We start from the raw sequence: 22,090 nt of genomic DNA, 5'->3' as shown, positions 1-22,090 counted from the left end.
CTTCACCAGACCCTTGATAGGAGGGGTCAGTCAACCCCCCTCCTTTGACATCCCTCCCTGTAGCAGCTGTTTCACCTTCATTCACTCTACACCTCCTTGCCTAGTTCGTAATTCTGAAACAGTTCTAAAGAAATATGTTAAATATTCCTGTGTGTCTATAAGCATACACACACATGCATTCACAATATTCTGCTCTAACCGAGTTTTTCCTATTAAAATAATAACAACCTCCAGGACCAGTGTGTACTAAAAGGCATGACAACCATTTCTGTAAAAGGCAGTGAATGAAGGTAACTGCCTCCAACAAGATTTGCCAGTAACAATACATGCAGGTGACATCCCAGACGTTTACTGAGACTTCATTACCTCCCTAACCACGGTGAGATTATCTGGATGCCACCCACACCTTTTGCACAATGAATTATGTACTGAAAGTCTTCATTACGTGTATCAATAGCATTGCAAAGCAGATGTTTACATTATTTTGTAAGATTTTTATATAAGATTTCCCTAAAGATACACATTATTTGAAATTGAATAAGGAAATACTGTAGGAATGGTTTGGGTTTTTTTTGTTTGTTTTCTTAATTGACATATTGGAATTACATTTATCCCATAGGTCTAGTAAATATGTTTGCTTTTCTGTATAGCTCTGCAAAGTTTGTCCTCACACTGCTGAGACAACATTGAGTTTCTTGACCACTTGGGCACAGTGGTGGCTCAAGTTCAGCTGAGAATCAGCCAACACCTCAAGATCCATTAACTCAAAATCTCTCCTTGTTAACATGCACTGCAGTGTCAGGTTAGTGGGTCTCTAACACAGACATGTACAAAGGCAAGCACAGTGAAAATTGACCTTAAAAAGCAGCAAAGTCATCCTTTTTGGTTTCAGTTGTCCTTGTTCTCAAGCACAACCTATTTCATGATGCAAACTTTGTAATTACAATCTCCACTTCTAATGAAATGTCCTTTTAGCAGCCCCTGATTACTATCACAATGAGGCATTCCAGACTGGGAAGTGCATCTCAGCACAGTACTTGGAAGCATTCTTACAGCCACAGATAACCTGCAAGAGCATTGCCAAGTTTCAAAGTTTATCACTACACGCTGGGCACTCACTCAGTCAAGCAGGACTTGCAGGTTCTTTTTTATTATTATTATTTGTTTTTGGTTTTCTTTACGGATTTATTTCAAGGATATGAGGCCACTGATTTTTACACTGATTTTTTCCCACTGATTTCAATGTTTCACATGTATATGACTTTGCACAGAAAGACAACGTAGAAAGCCTGTATAGAGCATTCAAGTTTTAGTCACCCACGAGCGATATCCATAGATCTCACTTGCTTCTGGACAGATGATGGTGGCAATCCATAAGGAAAGATGGGAGACTAATGGCAAGGTATACTCTGCTAATGAAGCAACTTCAGCTAGATGAGCTGCAAGCTCATGAAGCCAAACCATGACTTAGAAAAGGTCAACTTTGCTGGACCTTAGCAGAAGATGCACTTTCAAAACAGAGATTATTCACAGCTTGGAGCGCAGTCTGACCTTTTCAATAATCCTTAAGCTAAAATATATAAAAAGTAATAATGGAGAAACTCCAACAAAAGTAGCCAAAATACTAAGCCAGCAAGCCATACTAATTCCATGCTGCCGACTCCTTTCCCTTGCCCCACAATCAGTTATTACTGTGAAAACTCTGACCTAAAAGCAACAGTAGATCCTTATCTTTTTATGGTTTTGTAGTGAATTTAAACCAGCAAGAACTCTGATGAAACCTCCTCGTTAAACTCAACAGGTGCTCTTTTGTAGTCATAGAGCCATTTATGGGTAATGATGGGTAAAAAAATGAAATAATTGTCATCCTTGAAAAGAACCTCAGCCTCTGAGTCATTTGGCCAGGGTTCTTAAAGAAACCTACCCTGCAGCTGCCCTATATCATACGCACAAAATAACAGAGAATTAAAGAAATATCTTTTTTTCCCCCCTCTTTTCCACAGAACTTTACAGGACACAGATTTTTTCCTCGTTAAAAAAAAGTTTCTGAGACTTCCAGAAATCTAATAGTACACTCCTTGCAATCCTTATTCCAATTCAAAGCCACAATATGTGCCTACAATACCAACACCAAACAGTAAATCAAAAGTGCAGTTCTGGGAAATACAGGAAATTTTTGTAAAAATAGTACCACCTAGTGGACTAAAAGAATACAGAGCAGTTAGACCTATCCACATTGACTTGTATCAAGATCATCCTTACAAAAATGCCATCATAATTTAACTATTGCAGATAGACGTATAACAAACTGCCAGACCCTCTTAATGAAGCTCTAGAAAGGTCACTGACTTCTGTTATACACATTTGCTGTTAAATCACCTAGCAACACATGCAAGAACCATGCTGCTACTGCTCATACCACAGTTACACGGAAGCGATTTAAGATGACTGCAAAACTCCATGACAGTATTTGGTAGCATGGTAGAAGCAGACAAGAAAAAAAACAAGCAAAACCTCCCAGTGTTTTCTGTTATTACTGCTCTATGAAGTATGAATATTCTGGATCTTACACTACTATGAAATCCTCAGCACAGCATTAACCAAAGAGCTTTGCTACCTGTAATTGAGAATCAGCACACGCCACTCTGTCAAGTGATCAATACAGCACAGTTTGAGGATGACAAGCTTCACCCTTCTCCTAGGCAAGAAGTAGAGCTCCATACACACACTGCCAGCCCAGGGCAAAGCTCTCTGGAAAAAAAAAAAAAAAAAAAAAGGAGCAAAAAGAGGCTGCTACAGATTGAGAGAATGCAAGAGAATTCACCTAAAATCTGCTGACAGCTCACATTCTCATCATGCCATCATCCTGCACACCTGGCCAGGGAACCAGCTGCCCCAGTGATTCAGGGTGGGGAGCTTTGCACCAATCCTCACCTGGCTCCTGCAACCCAGTGAAGCCAACTCCTCCCATTTACAAGCCTCTTATTTCTCCAAATATTCATTTGTATGAAACTTGCAGTCTGCCACATGTTATCCATGTTTCTGAACACACTACAATCCTGATTTCATTTCAAACAATCCACATTCATTTTCTTTCAGCTTATTACATAAAGCCTGAAGAATCGAGTTCTTAAAGGATATAAGAGTAATTACTGAAAAGTTACTGAACTTCAACACTTAAATGAGGTCTGAGAAAGGGTGGATCCTGGCTCCCCTTCTTGCATGCACCTGAGCTCCCCTGGGGTTGGACCTACCTTCCTACCAGGTGCTCAATTACTGGTTCAGGCCATGATTTGGCATTTCCACAACAGACTTGTCAGAGATCATTACTTAGTGACACAATAATCCTCACTGATGGATGGTTATAGCTGCCAGGAACAAACACAATAACTAAAACTACAGTAATGTGTGATGTCATGTGCTTGTGGAATAAACGGCAGGACATTTGTGCAAGAACATTGGTGCAAAATGATAGATGTTGTCCAAAATCACAGGAAAGAAACTGCACAGATGTCATATTGTTTTTGTAGAGTACTTGTAACACTTTGCATAACCCTTGGGAAGGACTGTAGATACAAACATAAACTCAGGCAGTGTTGAACAGGGTAATGCCATAGCTAATAATTAAGATAAAAAAAATGATGGTGACATTTTAAGAAAAAGAAACGTAAGTAGTCCCAGAGCCAGGAAAGAGGAAAAGGCTTTTGGAAAATACTGTACCAACAAATAGATGGAACTCTTACTGGTCAGCATGGAAAAAAGAGGCTTGCATGGAAATTCATGACACTACACCACAGCCAACCATTTCTAAGTAGACAAAAGACTGAATGCAAAATAAAGCACTGTACACCCAAATGTGGTTTTATCCTTAACCATAACCTAACTCCTTTATGCTGACACCTGCCAGGCTCTAAAAGGACCCAGTACACCCAATTCAGGCAAGAACAGGAGTAATGCTACAGGGCAGCAGAAATCAGAAGCTTCCAGGTTCTCACTTCATGAACAACTGCACCAAAGGGCAGCCAGGCATTGAAACAGATACAGCTGGGCTGAACCAACATAATTAGATGGAACACTAATCATGTTGATGGTAAATATAGATAATCATAGATAAATATCAATGAGTATTATTTCTCACACTGATATGCCTCCTGATTCAGTGGTCTGATGCTCAGAACTGAATTTTGCCTGATCAGTGACAGCAAAATGCTGTTTTGCCTGGTGAGAGGGATGAGTTCTCTCAGGTTTGTGAATCAGGAAATCAGAGGCTTCCCAATGACCCCACGAAACACTTCTCCTGACATACGATGTCAGTATCATCACTGCCTTGTATGTCAACAACCCAACGTGTGGAAGCAGCATCCACTGCTCAGCGTCAGTGGATGGCAGCATAATACCAGGGAATGAAAAGGCCAATTATCATTTCAGCACACTTACTCCAGTAAATTCCAAGTCATGCGTGAGGTCTAGCAGAGTGAGCTGGAAATTAATCATTGTCCCTTTTGCTCCAGTAGTATGAAAGAGGCACTGCATGGAGATTTGAGTTCACAGGGCTGGGCGTCCCAAGACTCCTCACGGCATCACATTTGGGTTTGGGGAGCCTCTCTAGGACACTTCACCCTCAGCTCTCTGACTTCTCCAGGTGGAATTGAGGAGCAATTGAGGAGGAAAGCAGTGCATGAGGCTGAGTCCTATAAAAACGTCTCGTGCTTCAGATACGTAAAAATAAACACGTGCATTTACTGTAAACAGAAGACACTGAGTTCTGAGGAAAAGGATCTGGGTGTTCCGATGGCCACGAGCCGGCAGCCTGCCCTTACGGCCCAGAAGCCCACTGGTATTCGTGGCGCGTTGAAAGGATCACGGTCAGCAGGCTGAGCAAATCGATTCTCCGCCCGCTCACTGCCCTGCTAAGGCCGCATTTAGAACAGTGCGCCCAACAGCCCATCCCCGCCCCCGGCGGCCCGGCTCGCTCGGCCTTGTGACGGGGCGGGGCGCTGCTTCCCCTTCGGCGGAGAGCAGGCAGCCGTGCGGCGGCGCGGCCATGGGGCTGTGTCTGCCCTGCATGGGGGGTGCCGTCAAGGACGTGGTGGAGACGCCCGACCCGGTGAGTGCGGGGGATTGCGGCGGCCGCCCGCGCTGAGGTGCAGGCCGCGCCCGGTGCTCTTCCCGCCCTGAGGCCGTTGGGGGCGGCCGCTTCTCCACCCGGGAGGCCGTGCGGGGGAAAAGCCGGATAAAAGCGGGTTGGAATAACCGTCTTTCACGTTTCCTTTAGGAAATTAAAAGAAGACAGCTCGCAGAAGCTGCTGAGAAGAGGCAGATGGAGGTAACTGCGCCTGGCGCAACGCCCTTCCTTCAGAATGTGTTTAGGTGACGGTTGCGTGGGGAAAGGAGCTGCGGTTTGTGCAGCAAACCCATCAGGCATGGGTAAAAGGAATCCGCTCGTAACCTTGAATCTCAAAGCTTGGTTTGGGCTTTTGTTTGAGGATGACTCCTTTACATACACTTTTGAGAAGTACACAAAAAACAATATCCTCCTGCAATCGTAGAATGGCTTATATTAGAAGGGACTTCAAAGACCAGCCAGTTCCTGCGCCTGCTATGGGCTGGTTACCCCCCCATCAGCTCTGGCTGCCGAGGCCCCATTCAATCTGGCCTTGAACACCCAGGAATCGGGCACTCACAGCTCTCTGGGCTGCTGTGCCTCACTGCCTGAGGTGAAGAATTTCTTCCTTACGTCTAACCTGAACTCTCTTATCTAGCTCTTACGTTGCTGAAATGGTTTCCTTGGAGGAAGTTGCAGTGAAGCAACTTTAGTTGCAGATAGTTTTGGAGTTCCATACTAGCTATTAGGCTAACTAAAGAAAACGCAAGAAAACAGAAGTATGTGCTGTTACTTTCTGTAAGAAGAAAAAGAGAAAATTCTGCCAGGATTTTGCAGGACTAGGAGTGCATTTTAAGCCCTGAATGCTGAGTAACAGATATGATAGCTTGCTTGCCACCTAATTCAATTGCCCAGTATGAGAGGCAAAGTACTTTGTCAGATGTTGTCTCTGCTTGAGATTTTCCTGCACATGAAAGGTGCTCTTCCTTCTGGTTTCCTGTAGAGAACATACGTTCCTAACTTACATAGAAGGCCAGGTACCCAGAGGCTAGAAGTCACAGGATATAATTAAGTCAGTACTTGTTGGTAAGATTTACCATCGTTGCCCATTGCAAATTATGCTCTTTGTAAGTGCCTTGAATTTTGGGGGATATAATTTCTGTTTTCCATTTGTAGATTTTAAGGTTTTCTGCATGGCTCCTGCTGTAATATCAGAACCCTGAACTTAACTGAAAATCAATTTGAAGAGTATTTTCTTTGTCATTCTACAGCATTAACTATGTTTTCCCTGTATCCGGCATTCCTGCCATCTAGTCTAGGGCTTTGCTAGGCCATCATTATGAGGATGCAAAGCAGACAATCAACAACAGATTTCTCATGTACGTGCTCCTGTGGTACTGCTGCCCACAAGACCCCTGAAGGAAGACCTATCACACAGGCTGGTTTTCCCACACCACTCTTTAAAAGTTGGATTTCTTAAAACCTGGGCATGCATTACCAGCATGTTTTTGTTGTTGTTTTTTCTATGCACATAAAGGCTACATCAATTTCTGCCATAGCAATATGGAGCCTGCAGCTTTTTCTATCCACTCACTGTTAGAATAGAAACTGTCATTATTTCCACTGTAAGTATCCTATCTTTTAGATGTCCATATGACAAGAGGAGGTGAGAGATACGAAGGAATTAGGAAACAGAAAAACTTCTTGAAGTTCTTCTACCTGCCTGAGTTGTCTCTTTCTAGTTAGTTTTGTTCATAAGCACAGAATTAGGCCCAGACACTGGAAAAATCTAAAAACCAAATGCTTGTGGGGCTTATGGGAAAGAGAAATCGTGGCTTTGAGTCTTCAGACATGCAAACTAGGTACGTGTGATTAAGTATGTTTATCTAGATGTATGAACAGGAAACAAGACTACTTTCATGTAACTACAGGAAAGACAGTGTTCAATATCTAGAGGTATATGAAAAGGTCTGTTCTTTTGTCATAGTAGCATTTACACACTGCTCCAGTCAATTCATGCAAACCAGAGTTCACAAAATGCTGTTGCCAAGACTTTCAGTTTGGCTTTTTCAGATAACTGTCTTTCTGCAAATGTGTTTTCTCACAGGCTTCCTCTCGAGGTATTAAGAACGCTTACTCTGTAGAGCAAAAGAAAAAGAAGCAGGAAGAAATAGAAAAAAGAATGGCAGCATCAGGTACTGGAGGAGAAGGAGGCCTGAGAGTAAGTTTAAAAATGAAATAGTGTAATCCAGTGAAGAATATCCTGTTTTTTGTTGTTTCCCACAAGATGAAAATGAAAAACCCAGGAGGAAGAGAAATGGAAGCATGTGTCATTATCACACTGTGTGCTCAAGATTTCATTTCTGAGGCACACTGGGACAGCATGGATGGCAGAGCTTTGTTTTTCTACCAAAATCCCAAACATACCACACTGGCATATGTCCTAATGAATTCTACTGCTGCTGTGACTACAGCTTTTGTGAAGTAAACTTTGAAGGCAAATTGGAAATTTAACAGAATTAGAAGCTCTCTGGGGCAGTAGATGTAACCAGTTCTTCAAACTCAGGCTTCATAAGCATTCTTCTCTTCCCCTTACTGCTATACATGAGGGGATTCACATTAATAAAACTCTGGGCATGGAGTTTTGTGTCTGCTATCAGCAAGCACCGTGTCCATATCGCTTTCAGGATATAGCCTATATTAGACTGGGGGGTTTATTGTCTTGTGGTGTAGATATCTTTCTTCCTTTTCACACAAACCCGTGGTTCACTGTTGTTGTTTTTGTGTGTAGTGGCAGGTTGGATAAAGAAGCGTGACTTCTGGAGATGAGATTGATTTTTACTGCCAAGAACTTGCCAGTTTCTGCAGTGGAGTGGCACTTACTCATCACGTGGCTTCTTGCTGTTTGCATACAAAGACTCAGCGGTACTTTGCCATCATAGGAGGGCAGATGTGCAAACAAGTACTAAGAAAATGAACAACTCCAGCCTCTGAACGATTAGGTTTTGGCCAATTTTTGTTCTATGTGCACATATTTTGCTTCCCTATTAAGGGAGCAAGAAGGGTTTTCTCACAAAGAAGTGACCTTTAACTGTAAGTCTGCGTGTGTGTTATGTGGTCAATTGGTACAGTATCTGCGTATGTCCAACTTAGGCACAGTTCAGGTGCCCCTGCATATGCATCTCCCTTGGGTTTCCTAATTACTTTTGAACTACTTGAGGATTTAGCACCATTTTTTTCTCTTAAAGAAAAAAACAAAACAACCCAAAAAACTAAAGCAGATCCATAGCAGGCCGTTAGAAACTGAAGCTTTTTTTGTGACACTACCTAAAAAAATAAAATATCTTTATAAAGCTTGTTTTGCACTTGCAGCAAGGAAGCTGTTTTATTGTGAGCCTGACAGTTTTTCTCCTTGCTTGTGTATGTAAATTCCTTTAGAGTATGTAGTTATAATGAACACTGGAACGTAAACACTAAGTTTGAGATACTGTTGATGAATTGTTTTATTTTGAACGTAGAGGGCAGTACTGCACTTCAGAGAATTCTGAAAAACAAAATTAAAGACCTGCTCTTGGATGGTTCCTTTGATGAGATTTCTGTGCTATCTGGGTGGGTTTGTTACAGTGCAATCACATTTGCCAACTGCTTGGAGCTCTGCTGTTTTTCTTTTGTATCTAGTGATGTCTGTAATCCCTTTTCCTAATGTGAAACTGCCTTTGATTATTTGGAGCTGCCTAACCTACGGTAGAGCCAGACTTCCACACCAGTGACCTCAAGCCACTGCTTTGATAGATGAGCAAAGCTTGTTGCAGCATGACCAACATGAAGAGCCTAGCGCCTGCGTTCCATGGAGAGCATCGTGTCTGCCTCAGTGCATCACCGACCCCGTTTTTGACCTAGTTGAGGCTGCAAAGGCTTTTTTATTTTTTAACCTTTCCTGAAGTAAATACTTATTTTTCTTCCCCAAATAGTGTCTCACGCTGTCTTAGGAGTATGGTTGTGACCCAGTGAGTTCCTGGCTTAGCCTTAGTCATTAGGTTCAAAAAAGAGATCTTCCAGTAGCACCGGGGCTAAAAGCTTGTGTCCTTGGCAGCTGAATACCTTTAGCTTCCTTTGATTGTTGGCACTTGCTCACATAACTGTATTTAAAAATAATAATAATAAAATGACTATGACCAATTAAGTATAATGAAAATACATCAAAATGTCATCAAATATTAAATGTAGGTTTGAAATGCGAATTCTGATCCAATATCTGTAGCAGTGGGCATCCTACAGAGATATTTACGTGGCACTCAGCACTGAGCTTTGTCACGGGGGCTATTTCAAACCTGTACATTCAAAAAAAGCAGTTTTTAAACAGGCTTCTGCACCATATTTAATTGTTTTTAATTGTTGTTCTGCAACATATTTAATTGTTTTATCTGAACTCAGCCTGGGGAATTATTTGGGTGAATAGAAACGCTTCTTGTTTTCATAAACTTTTTAGTAACATTTATTTCAGTGCAGAATAGAAGTAAAACATAGTGCAGATCAGAAGTGCACAAGTAATAGTTACCTGAAAAATACCATTAAGCAGTAAAGGTAAAAGCTACTTTTAGAAATAGGTACCTCCCTGTTTCTTATCACCTTGTGGTTCACTAAGTAAATATCAGACATAGTAGGAATTTTGTCATTTCCCCTAGTCCTAACTGCTTATTTCACCAAAGAGAATAAATCTGCTTAAAATCTACTCAGATGAGCTAGGTGGTTGATGCTGTTTGCTTTACAGCAGTGTAACTACCTCTTTTGTCTGCCTTCTGAAAGCAGGGCACTAGAAAAACTGGTAGCCAGAGAGCAGTACTCCTACATTGCAGTGAAAGGGCTGACTCCCAGCAGTAGAACAATTGGTGCAGTCAGAGAGAGTGAAGCCATCTGCTACTGCATATTGTCAAACTATACTCACGATGCCACACAGAGAAGGTTTGGGGCTGGACTTCCTGAGGTTTGGAAGGACACAGAAGCTGTGTGTCCCCACAGGAAGGTAGCACCATTGTGAGCCCTTAGAACTAGATGGCTTCAGCATTTGGCTTTAGCACAAAAACAGACTGAATCTCTGGGATGCAGCTCATCAGACACAAGTGGTGCAGCAGTAGGACTAAGATCGAAGAACCTCTCCAGCCCCATACATGTTTTTGGGATCTCACACATCTGCTTAACTTTACCATAGATTCCAAACAGGCTAAGAAGCAAAGCAATGAAAAAACACAGTTCTTCCTTCCCTGTCAGGTACTATAATACATCAGCATCCAGCAAGGCAGTAGGAAATGCAAGCCCTAAAGGAACCAAACTATCTGTAGGATGCTTCTGTAACACTGTGGTATGACAAACCCACAAACATCTCCCTGATCTAAAATGAACACATGTAATGAATTCAGCGTTGGGCCTCATAAGAGGCTTGCTCTGCCTTCCCACACACATATATTCACACTTTACTATTTTGCTCATCCCCACCAAACAGCCCTTGAGCTGGTTACCATGGATTTTATAAACCTTCCCTGAAATGTCATTTAAAAAAAAAAAAAAAAAAAAAAAAAGCAACAACAAAAACGACAAACCAAGGTGGTAATGCAAATAAATGTACAATTGTTGCTAAAATTAAAAAAAAAAAAAATTCTGTCAGTTCAATTATGTGCATAATCCTGCTTCGAAACAAAATTGTGGGTAGTATATGAGCATCAAGGTGACATAAGGTACCTCCTGCACAACCCAGTAACAGGTTTTATAATGAGAATTTCCAAAGTATTTCTGAATTGCTTCCAGAATTGCAATGCTTATTTGGTATTGTAGAACAACAGCTTTTAAAATCCATTTACACTGATCAACCATCTTGAGCCTTAGCACTGCTTGTTCACAGCTAACAGGTGCTTCCATATTGCCTTTTTCTATGACCCAACTCAGCCCTTGAAAAGAGGCTGTGCTGCAGCTCATAGCAACCTGGTTGTATGTGGCTTTCAGTATTCTCAGCATTCACTTTCAACTGAGTTATACAGAGATCAAGTAAGCCAAAAATCACTGTGAAGCACCCTTCCTCTCAGTTATCTTCTCATTTGATTGCATCACCTGGCTCTTCTACCAAGCAACTATTTCATGGTTTCAACAGGCCATTCCTCAGTCAGAGGGTGAGATGGAAGTTGCAGGTCCTTTCTGTTTATCCTCTGCTATTCAGTGCAGTCTCCTAAAAGTCTGGGCTAGATACCTTAATATCATACATTGGGAAAACAGAAACTGCAATATTACTCACAACATCTAACCAGTGAAACACATTCTCCTCCGCAAACACTTCCTACAAGAACGCAGTTCTGTTATCATTGTTAGATAACAAGGGCATTGTTTGCTACAAGATTTTGGTAGTGTTTTGGCTTGGTAAATTGAGTTTCAGGCTCCTAACTACTCAGAGCAAACTGCATCTCAGTAAATTCTACAACTCCTACGTCACCATAAGGTCTAATACAATAAGAAAAAGCCATTTCAATCACAAGATACACTTACCTTCTAAATGAGATATTCCCACCCTTGTTTGCATAACTGGTTAATTTACTGCGTTGGTTGGTTGGTTGGTTTTACTGCTGCTTCCACTTCAACTGCTCCTCTGCTCACCACATCCATCCCAGATGCATCTAATGCAGCAAGCCCCCACCTCAGTCACGTCAGGTGTTAATGGGCAATGCTGTAAAAAGTCCTGTAAGATCTCCAAGATCTCCCATTCTGTTACTGATTAAGTCCAGGTGTTAAGAACTGTTCTTATGTGCGTTTGAGAAGGTTGAGATTACAAAAGATTATTTTGATAGCTGAAGTCCAATGAGATACATTAGTTCTTCTTTTTAATTATTATTTAAAATCTTGGTTCGGATTTACCAGGATTATTTGTTGAAGCTTAATATTGAAATAAATCTAAATACACTTTTTTGTGTGTGTAACTACAAGCATCTGCTCTTAATCTAGCAACATGTAAATATCTTCAAACATTACAAAGAAAACACAGTTATGTAAACTTAATCTTGGATGATGGAAACACAACAATTTATACTTGAAGGAGTAACCATCATTCCAAAAATAGACAACCAAAAACCTTCTCGTTTTTCTTCTCTCTTAATTTGCAAACAAATTTCTCTGCATATATTAAGAACATTTTTTTTTCCTCAGCTGTGCTTCTGTGCTTTCTTTTTTTAACTAATTTTGCTTTCCCATTCCCACAAGGCTTACGTTTCCCACTCCTATTTAGCCTAGGAGGCCTAAGTACCTTGCTTCTATGAAAATGTGCTCTTGCTATGGCCTCTCAAAGGTCTGGCTGAGTTTATATTTACTTTTCCTAGAAAGTTGCTTAAAATGAAGGCTACAAAGGTTCTTTCTAAAGACATGCTTGGAGTTCCATACTGCTGCTTAGTGTGCTGAGCAGTTGTGTGCTGTTTGTGTTGAGCAGATATTTGTAGGCAGTAAGGTGGGTGGTTCTGCCAAGCATGGTAAAACATGCTGATTTCAGTAAGGCATCCAGCATGAAAGAGGAAAGTCTTGATCCTATCTTGCTCTAGTCAGTAGAAATTTTGCCTTTAAAGAACACAGCAGCACATCCTTATATGTATACATTGTATGCGTTTGTATGCCTTCCAGTTCAACTTATAAAGAAAAACACAGAGGAATACCAACTGACACTTTAAAACTTCCAGAACAACTTGATCCTTTTCTTTCCTGCAAAGAAAAAATATTTATTTTTCAATAAAATCCAGGTATTTTCTGTGCTATCTTGCAACACTCTCTGTTCCATTTCATACAAGGTCAGTGAGAAGTTCTACGCTGTAGGCATCCAGTCAGTAGCAGCAAAGCACAGGAGTACAGATTACAAATACCAAAAATGTGTATTTTTAAAATGTTTATTTCATTTGTAATGAAATAAGTTCTGCTCAAATTTATAAGTCAGTGAAATAATCCTATAAAATGATTTTCTGTAGGAAATTATAAGGCACATAAATTACCAAATATAAACAAAGAAGAGAAGCCAAAATTATGAACTAAGCCCCAATACGCCTTTAGCTATTTTAGAGGTGTGTGAATGATTTACAAGAATGTGAATCACTCAACTGACAGGGTAATGAATATTTTATATTTGGCATGACCAGCAGAATTACAAATAAGGGGAAGGAAAAGCTCAGATTCATCTTTTGAACCCCCCTCCCTTGGCTGTGCATCCTGCTCGTACTAGCCAACACTATTGTCTGGGAGAGGAAGGGGCAACCTCTTGGCTTCCTCCTCCTTCTATATGGGGCAGCTTTGTCAGGAACAGGAAGGATCTACATGCACATCTAGCACTAAGCATTGTCTTTAGCTTTAAAGAGTACAAGGCTAGTGGGTCTTTCTTCTTGGGCTTTTTTTCTTAAGTAATCACTTTGGGAAGTTGTTTAGCATGCAACGAGTCTATACTCTGTTGGTTAAAAAAAAATCTTCCAACCCATAAAAACCAGTCATTTCCCATTTCAAGAGGCATTACCAAATAATTCTCACCAATACTTCTTTCCACCTGCATAGATATATTTTTCAACTAGCCTAACAGTCAAGGATTCAATGTCATAACATTTTCATACAAATATCTTGTGTTATGTAATTTCTTCCATTAACAGGATCCACACCTTTATGTAACTCTGTGTATACATTCATGTATTAAAGAATAATAATTTGGCTAAAAATATATGTCTATTTCTTATAGGACTGTAGTAATTAACCTAGCAGGGGTATTTTGCTATAAAAGATACAGTACTAGAAATAAATAGTTCTACAATTCAGAGATCTTCAAAATGGGCTGCCATTTCCAGTCTGTCTTAAGTTTTCTGAAGTCCTTTTAAAGCATGAACTAAATTTACTACACTTGTGAAAATAATTTGGACCTACGTATATAGAGTCCCAATCGCATGGGAAGCTTATTTCACTTAATCTCCTTCTTGGTTTTGTAATGGGCAGAAACAACCAGATAGTTGTCTGGATTCATGTCCCTGAGAGTTGGAGACTTGCTCTGGATTGGAGAGGTTTTCCCATCTGCTCGTGAGATCTGCAGCATTCGGCATGGGTCGTGCTTCAGTAAGTAACCTGCAAAAGTCTCCCATCCTCCTCCAACACGGACCATCACATGCTTGTTGTGCAGCATCTGAAATGACATAAGAGAGGAAAACAGAAGTCTTCAAGGCGAGCCAGTCAGTGGAATTTTTCCTACTGGAAAAAACTGCACTTTCTCTATATCCATAGACTTACGTTAGTAGTCTGCTTTACAATAAAAGGACAGAAAAAGAAATAATAGAACGTTTGCCATCTACATTTCAGAACTATGAATAAGAAGAAACGGTAAGAAAGTGAAATAGTATCTTTAAATATTCTCCTGTTTGATGTAAACATGTCTACATGTTTTTCAAGTCATACGACACTGTGATCCTGGTCTTCATGTGTTTAGCATAAACGAAGCAGGTATGGAACAGGGGTGCTCCTCAGATATGTTGGTGAAGATACTATTTTATAGGTCTAGAAGCTGGCTTATCTATTCAGGATAGATGCAAAGAATCATTCAGCCACAGCACAAGAAATTAAAGATCTACCTTGTAAAAACACCACCCTTGGACAAATGCCTTTAACGCATTTCTGGCAATGGCATTTGGACTTATGGCTGTGATGGATGTGTGCGTTGTTCTGCATGCCCACAGCTCACTAGAGGGCTGATACTATTTACAGTTCTGAGATTTATGCCAGCCATTAACCTTTTGCAACAATCTAGATCGGTAGGCACAGCATAAAATGACAAAGCAAAAAAATAAAACCAGTAATCTCTCATTAAACAAAAATACATGATAGAAGGCAAAAAGGTAACTCTTCAAACCAAAACGTATGAATGCCCTACCTCAGCCCAAAAATACGCTTTTGACATGAATAAAACATAAACTTCAAGCCCTCATTTTGAATTTAAAACCGTATGATCAGCCTACAGCAGTACGGGATTTGAGTCATGTCTTTAGTCATAAAGGAAGCAAATGTTTTTTACGTTAAATTGAAAAGCGCTGTTCAAATGCTGACAAAGCCTTGAGACAACGGTTTACAGAATTTTATTTAGCACCTATCTCCTATTTGAATGCTTATAAACTATATCTGGAGAAATAACTTCCCCTCCACCCCCCTCCAAAATTTTTGGAGCAAAAGCATTTTCAAAACAACTTCAGTCCACTACATCTGATACTGCAGTGGGATTAAATGAGGTGCTGCTGGATTTCAGCTTCCCCATGTTATGAGAGGGGTTCACTTTCCAAAAGAAGGTACAATCTGGACTTTTGATTAAGAGTTAGGAATAGAAAGTTAGTGAAAAGTATATTTGGTTCAATTTCCCTTAAGGATTGCTGCACAGACAAATAAAACCTGCTGCTGGCATGTTCTTTCCTGAATCTCACTTAAAGGTACATCTTCTATCTTACTCCTATTGGATTGGAATTCCTTGAATGCTTGCCTGCTATAGAGACTGGATTTTTCTGCATCCTAAACAGTTGTTATTTCTGCTGTGCTATGCCACAAGTTCACCATTTTAGTCCTACAGCCATATTTTGGTTTCAGTTACACCAACACAAATTCAGAAGAACTTTGAAGTTGTTCCAGATTCACAGAGACATAAATGAATTCTCTTACATATAAGTCATGTATATGGATACATAAAATCACTTTCCACTCTAACACATTTCAGCTGAAGGTGAAATTTTTGTCTGTGATTTTACAATCCACATCATCCAGTTTTTCCATTACATGAGAGCTCTGAGAAAGAAAAGACTGCACAGCATAATAATGCATTTTATTCATTGGTTATCGATGTCAAATTCATGACACTCATGAATTTTCCCACTGCTCCACAGCGAATTATAACAGCGAAAATCCTTCCTGTTAAATCAAATCTAACAACGTGTTTGAGATTGCTGTGAACCTTCATTATCTGTGCTGTGTGTGAGGCAGGGCTGCCACTGAAGCTGTTCTCTATACAATCTGTGTTTCAGCTGAAACACTGGAATCTTGTGAGGGGCAAACATCTAAGAAAACATTATCACATAATAGCATCACAGAGGAAGAAAATATGGATTGTTCTGCTATGCATTAAGACTAAATCAAAAGATTATATCCACAATATTCTACAGAAGTCAAGTTAAAAAAAAAAAGCTGTTTCATTACATAGAACTTTGGCTCCAATGCGAAATATTGTTTAAACTGTTTTGGTTATCATATAAATGAGTTTAGAGAGCTTTGTGGCTTATTAAAGAGATATTAGGTTGTATGTAAAGATATTAAGCTCGTGTAAATTAGCATAGTTTTACTGAAATGAAAAAAAAAATCCATTCTGCTTTACAGGAACTGAAAGTCTGGCCTGATGTTGTTATTCTTCAAATCATACTACAATTTTCTTTAAGAATATTTCAGAGAGAAGAGGGTATCAGAGGAATTGCATGTGATAAACCCCAGCCAAGTCCTGTAAGATCCAATGGAAAGAACCCTACTGTTTAATGGAACCAGCACTGGGCTCTGCGAGCCAAACTCAGCAACCTAAAGCAAATCATGGTCTGGAATCAGTCAGTGTGACTTTAGGCCAGCTTCAGAAATGATGTAGGCTACATACTGTGAGTTTATGGATTGTAAAATCCAAAGGCGTTCAGCAAAATAATGCAACTCATCACACCTGAGGCTGCACAAAGAGAAATTTGCACTGCTGAGGTCAGAGGTTAATGAGATTGGGAAAGGTAAGAATTGGATGCATTTCAATTACGTTTTACTGAATACGAGCCACTGTGATGCACTGTCATCTGTAGCTGCAACTCTCATTTCTTGTATCCTAGCAATTAGGGGGGCTTTTTTTCAGAGTTATTCAGAACTACAAATTAAACAGGCTTCTAAATATATATTCACAATTACTTCAGAGGCATTGCAGGCCAGAAATAAGAAGATCCCAGTGTTGGTAAGGTTTAGCTTTGTGAACCCAGCAAGCTAGAACATCTCACCACCACCACCTGGCAGGCTTTGAGCCCAGTGGTAAGCCCCAGAGTCACACTGCACACCTTTACACACACTCAGATTCCAACATTTTTTGCTGCAAATGCTGCTGATGCTATTAGGGAAGCATTTTGCTGCTATTTGACTGTATGACTGATAGAGTGATCTCTTCTCTCTAGCCGAAAGTGACTTTCTTAGATCTCTTATACCAATGCTTCTAAACATATTTGAAAGAGGAAATCAATTTTCAGAAATCTGCAGGTTGCTTGGTGTGTTTGCCTAATTCCCCAAGGATTCAGCGACATGAAAATGCCATCAAGAACGTGTAACAGTCTCCTAATAAATTGTTGCAAGACACATAATTACAGACATTAAAAGTACATCTTTGGCAGAGATTATGAAACCTAATCTCTAGAGCTCATCATAAAATTTAGAGCAAAATCATGCAATGCCATCAGATTTAAAAGCTAGTTAGGTGAGATTTAGATACATTTCTATTTTTAAAAGTTTCCAACCACTGCAACATCAATTTTGTATCAGATGTTGCTGCTACTGCCTACCCAGAGTTCACTGGTGTGGACAAAAGGGGTCATGGGAGCAATTCCCAAGAGAATGTGGAAGGAAAAGAGCTCCCTGCAGCTGTTATTATCATTGGCTTTCATTATCCTTTTGTCATTGGACTTGGTGTGTATGAATGTCTTCTCAGAGAAAAGGGTGAGGCTGACAGAACATAAGGTTGATTTTAGATGCTTAAGAACTCACTTGTGTGCCTGAGCGCACGTCTAAGGAATCTGAGACCTCAAGTCTGCAAATCTGGAAAAGTGCAAATTGTGGAGCCAATTCCGGGTATTAATTAGTCATCTGCACCAGAGTAACCTTAGAGCATTTCAACGTGCATTTTGGCAGACAAATCTATCTTAGTCTCTTACAACCTGAATTACCCTATGATCAGACTGCATAAAGTAATATGTCCCTACCTGAAAAACATGGAGAATACATCCCCCCCCCCCCGCCCTTGTTTTGTTTTGTGGCTTCCCTCATTATGTCACCTCTTATCCAGTCCCCTCTTACTATAGGACGACAAAAAGCTATTTTAGATGATTTCTATTACATTTAAAAGTTTGAAAGGATGTGACATCTATTGCTCCAGTAATTAGATATCATTTTATTTAGGGACCTCCTCTGAGTTTTTGTTGTTCTAAAGCCCCAGTAAGTCAGCTCGTGCTTCCCCTCTCCACAGACATGATGGTGAGATGGAAAATAGCTTGTTTGCATTTATTTTTCATTTTCAGGGATTTGTACATGTTAAATCACATGAAATGAAACTCCCTTAGATGGAAAAAGGATTTAAAAAAAAAACTCAACTTGAAATAAAGATGTCAAGCGCTGATGGTAATTGCTTGTCACAATATTTCTAGCTGTGATAGAGCTGGGTTTTAAAAACCACCCTGTATGAGTTATAAAATAAACTGATTTTCATGTTATCAAATACTCTAAGGGGTATCCACTCTGTTTAGTGAAACCATCTCTTACACTATGTTGTATATACAAAGACTGCAGTAGTATTTTAGAAATGATCTATAAACTTCATTAGTTCACGTCTATGTTTTTTAAACAAATCAACTGCAAACATTTCTGATTTTGTAATAAATATTTCTGGTGGAAAATAAGGCCAGAATAAAGGCATTCTTCAAAATCCCTAAATCTCCATTTTGGGGCAAAATAACCTTTATTGTTTTATGCCTGGTGATATTTCTCACTGAGCAAGGAGCTCAGTTTTCATGTAGAACCTAATAAAGCTCCCAGGCACTTCAGCAACACCACCACGCTTATCCGTGTCGAGTGACTGACATAAGGGGGCAGGGAACAAAAAAAGCATTGACTTAAATAGGTGATACAAAAATTTCATCAGCGTAGTTCCAGCTGGAATGATTTCCAGTGGCAGTTGATACACTGAATCCTGATAGACTTTCCAGGAAAAGCAACCACAGAGGCTCACACCAGTAGAGCCTTCTAAGACTCCTACTGTAATTTCATTACAGTAAATATAGACCAAGCCTTACAGTAGATGCAGATCAGAAAAGGTTCCTGTAATCCATTGAGTTATTTTTACAAAGTCTGTTTCAGATCTGAAGATTGAGCAGAGGAGTTTGTCTAAGCAAATAGTAAAAGCATGTGTAAATACTCAATAGGCAACTTAAACATCTTGTATGAAACTGAATATGCAGGTGAAAGTATCTGCTTTCTGTTTTCCAAAATTTGGCTGTATCATCAGTCAAAACTAACCAGAGAGGGCTACTGACCTCTCTCTCTGAAGACAGGACTTCCATTCAGGATGCCAGCTACAAGCCAGACAGTCATTTTAGGCTTATCTTTACCTCTTTAGAGTTCACAGTGTATTAAATGAAGCTTTCTTCAAAGCCAAGATGAGTAGTAATTCCCATACGTTCTCCTAGGCAAGTGTTAGTATATTAGAGTGTTAAAGATGGAAGAAGGAATGTTAGTGGTGCAATAGATTATGCATATAAGAACATCCACCTTTCACCATATATAGAAGCCAGAGTTGAATCAATTCTTTTCAATACTGTGTATTAAAGGGGGCAATTACAAGTATTACATTATTTAACTGCCTTGTTTATGTTTCCTCCCTTGCGCATGGAGTTTTCTGTGATAAATGAAGTTGACTTAAGATTGTTCCACCCCTACATGACAATGAAAGCAGAAAAGAGAAGGGTGTTGAAAACTGATGCCACAGCCAGAATGCTCACCAGCAATACTTAGAGCATAATGCTTGCAGTCTGCACAGCACTAAGTACTGATATTGAAATGATCCATGTGCGATATGTAAGTAAACTCCTGGCCTCCCAGCAGATTAACTACCATATGCACCAAAAGGTCTCAAGGGAAGCATAACAAAGTCTAATAAAACTGAATAAAACCAGTTACTCATCGTTTTCATTAAGTGACTGATCCAGTTCCTACTGAAGGCAATAGGAATTCAGTTCTTCAGGATGTAATTCAAGCCATGTTTTTCTGGAACCTAAACCTGACTCTTTTGCTAAAATCAGTTACTTTTTTTTCCTTTTTCTCTTCTGAAAAAGCATTAAGGATAAAGGCATTAAAACAATTCTATGATGTCCTCTGTTAATTACACTCACTCCTTACAAAGCAGCCCTGTCATTCCCCTGTTCATCTCACAGATTTTTGTATGAAAAGATGCATAGTAACGTCAACTTTTTTACTTCACTAAATCACAGTGGTGAGATTTCTCTTCTTTGAGAATCCAAAGTAGATTGCTTTCAACTAACTCAGTCTCATTTTACTGACAATCATTTCACTTCTATGGTGATTTCTCTTTTTTCTAGACTGAAGACTGATGATATTGCCCAGTCATCAACAGTTCATTTGGCAACCGCCTACGCTACCAAAACAAAACAAAAATCCCCACCTTTCCACCTTCCTTTCCATAAAAAAATAAAAAACAAAAATAAAAATTAAAATAAAAAAAAAAATAAATACAAGTACAGGAACAGCTGACCTGCAATGAGAACATCTTTGCCTCTTGGGACTCCTTTTTCTTTTCATCCCCTGCCTCTCTCCCTCAGGAGGAGCTAAATGCTGCTCCTTTCTCACTGTTTATGTAGGAGTCAAATCCTTCCTGCCAAGCGCCACCACAGTATGAAATTAAAAGATCATTTACATTTAATCACAGCACAGCAAACAATTATAATTTGGTTAGAAACCCAATGCTAACTGGAAAGATTTAATAAAGTGTATGTTCCTAGAGCTTTCTACTAGTGGGGATATACACGTGGAAAAGTTCAGTAGCCTCTTTACAAGCTGATCTGTAATAAACTGGAGAGTTTATTAAGGCCTGAAAGAAGCTAGGAAAAATAATTGAGGGCAGAGATTAGGGTGAAGATGGAATTAATATGATGTTATGTGACTAAATCCTTATGCAACCTGAAAGAAATAGCAAACGATGGCTATGACACCCGTTTACAATGGTCCCACAATGGCATGCTTGTGTCGAGCATCATGTGTTTTCATTTGATATTTCAACCAAAGATCATGCTAAAAAAGCATGCAGACTCTCACAATTGGTGAGAGCAATTGCTGAAAGCAATGCTTCTGTAAAACTAGGTCTAACAGCATACCTGGGTAACAACGAAGATCAGCAATCGTGGATTTATCAGGGGCACAAACAGCAGCCTAGTGACAGAATGGGAAGGCCAGACACAGGAAGTCCCAGGCTGTGGGGATTATTGAGCTGATAACAGATAGGTGACTCAGAAACAGCCACTGAAACTATGTAGACAGCATTAATTAAGAGCTTTCCCTTTCAGGAAGAAGAAAAGTTATTTTTGACAGCCATTAAGCAAGCAAGCACAAGTAAGTCAAGTAGCACAATGAAAATTGTACTAACGTGAGACAGGCTATTATAAGATGGAGAGGGAAATCTCAGACCAATTATATCAATAACTGAATGACAATTTAATGACTTATAGGATAAGCTGAAAGAGTGACTTACAGCACTGTACCATAAATTATGGGATCTGGCATAGAGATTTTTCACTAACATGCAGTCATTTGAAGAAGCAGTAGAAACTGCAGAGCAAGATCAAGAGAACTGCACATAATAGCTGGCATCAGGACCTGACATACACATACACACACAAAGATATACATGGAAGATGATTTGAGGAGGGTGGGCTAAGAAAGAAAAAAGATCCACTTGCATGGTGAAAGGCATGGAAGGATTTCATTAGGCCTAAGATTGATTCTAGAAGAGGTTCATTCTTGACACAGTAACGTCTTCCATGCCATTATACCACAAAAAAAAAAAAAAAAAAAAAAAAAAAAAAAAAAAAAAAAAAAAAAAATTGAACCCATGAAATTGGATCCCCACTTCTGCAAAAAGAAACAGTCGAGTGAGGAAATTAGAATGTTTCC

At 39.7% G+C, this 22,090-nt stretch overlaps 2 protein-coding genes across 7 annotated transcripts in view; one reads left to right on the top strand and one right to left on the bottom strand.

Annotated features, from left to right (window-relative positions):
• The first annotated feature begins 4,993 nt into the window (after window positions 1–4,993).
• On the top strand, window positions 4,994–9,287 carry LOC122186223 (small VCP interacting protein). Its single transcript, XM_042882702.1, has 4 exons — window positions 4,994–5,107; window positions 5,276–5,326; window positions 7,212–7,325; window positions 7,896–9,287. The coding sequence occupies exons 1-4, from the start codon at window positions 5,045–5,047 to the stop codon at window positions 7,908–7,910; spliced, it is 243 nt and encodes an 80-aa protein (XP_042738636.1). The 5' UTR covers window positions 4,994–5,044; the 3' UTR covers window positions 7,911–9,287.
• Window positions 9,288–12,998: 3,711 nt separating this feature from the next.
• GAS2 (growth arrest specific 2) overlaps window positions 12,999–22,090 on the bottom strand; it is a 98,485-nt gene continuing 89,393 nt past the window's right edge. For all 6 annotated transcript variants that reach the window (XM_042882686.1, XM_042882685.1, XM_042882690.1 and 3 more), the window contains one exon: window positions 12,999–14,279. In XM_042882686.1, the coding sequence (XP_042738620.1) occupies window positions 14,061–14,279 (219 nt within the window). In that variant the 3' untranslated portion in view covers window positions 12,999–14,060. The remainder of the gene's footprint in view (window positions 14,280–22,090) is intronic.

The sequence above is a fragment of the Lagopus leucura genome, unplaced genomic scaffold (genome assembly GCF_019238085.1).
Source record: "Lagopus leucura isolate 7727_CA_CO unplaced genomic scaffold, USGS_WTPT01 Super-Scaffold_100035, whole genome shotgun sequence".
NCBI classification, from domain to species: Eukaryota; Metazoa; Chordata; class Aves; order Galliformes; family Phasianidae; genus Lagopus; species Lagopus leucura.
This window is presented reverse-complemented; position numbering and strand designations above follow the sequence as displayed.

Excerpts from the sequence above, each read along its gene's own strand:
- LOC122186223 (XM_042882702.1), top strand. The coding sequence starts at position 5,045 with ATGGGGCTGTGTCTGCCCTGCATGGGGGGTGCCGTCAAGGACGTGGTG. Across the intron at positions 5,108-5,275 it reads TGGTGGAGACGCCCGACCCG|GAAATTAAAAGAAGACAGCT; the intron begins GTGAGTGCGGGG and ends CGTTTCCTTTAG. Across the intron at positions 5,327-7,211 it reads CTGAGAAGAGGCAGATGGAG|GCTTCCTCTCGAGGTATTAA; the intron begins GTAACTGCGCCT and ends GTTTTCTCACAG.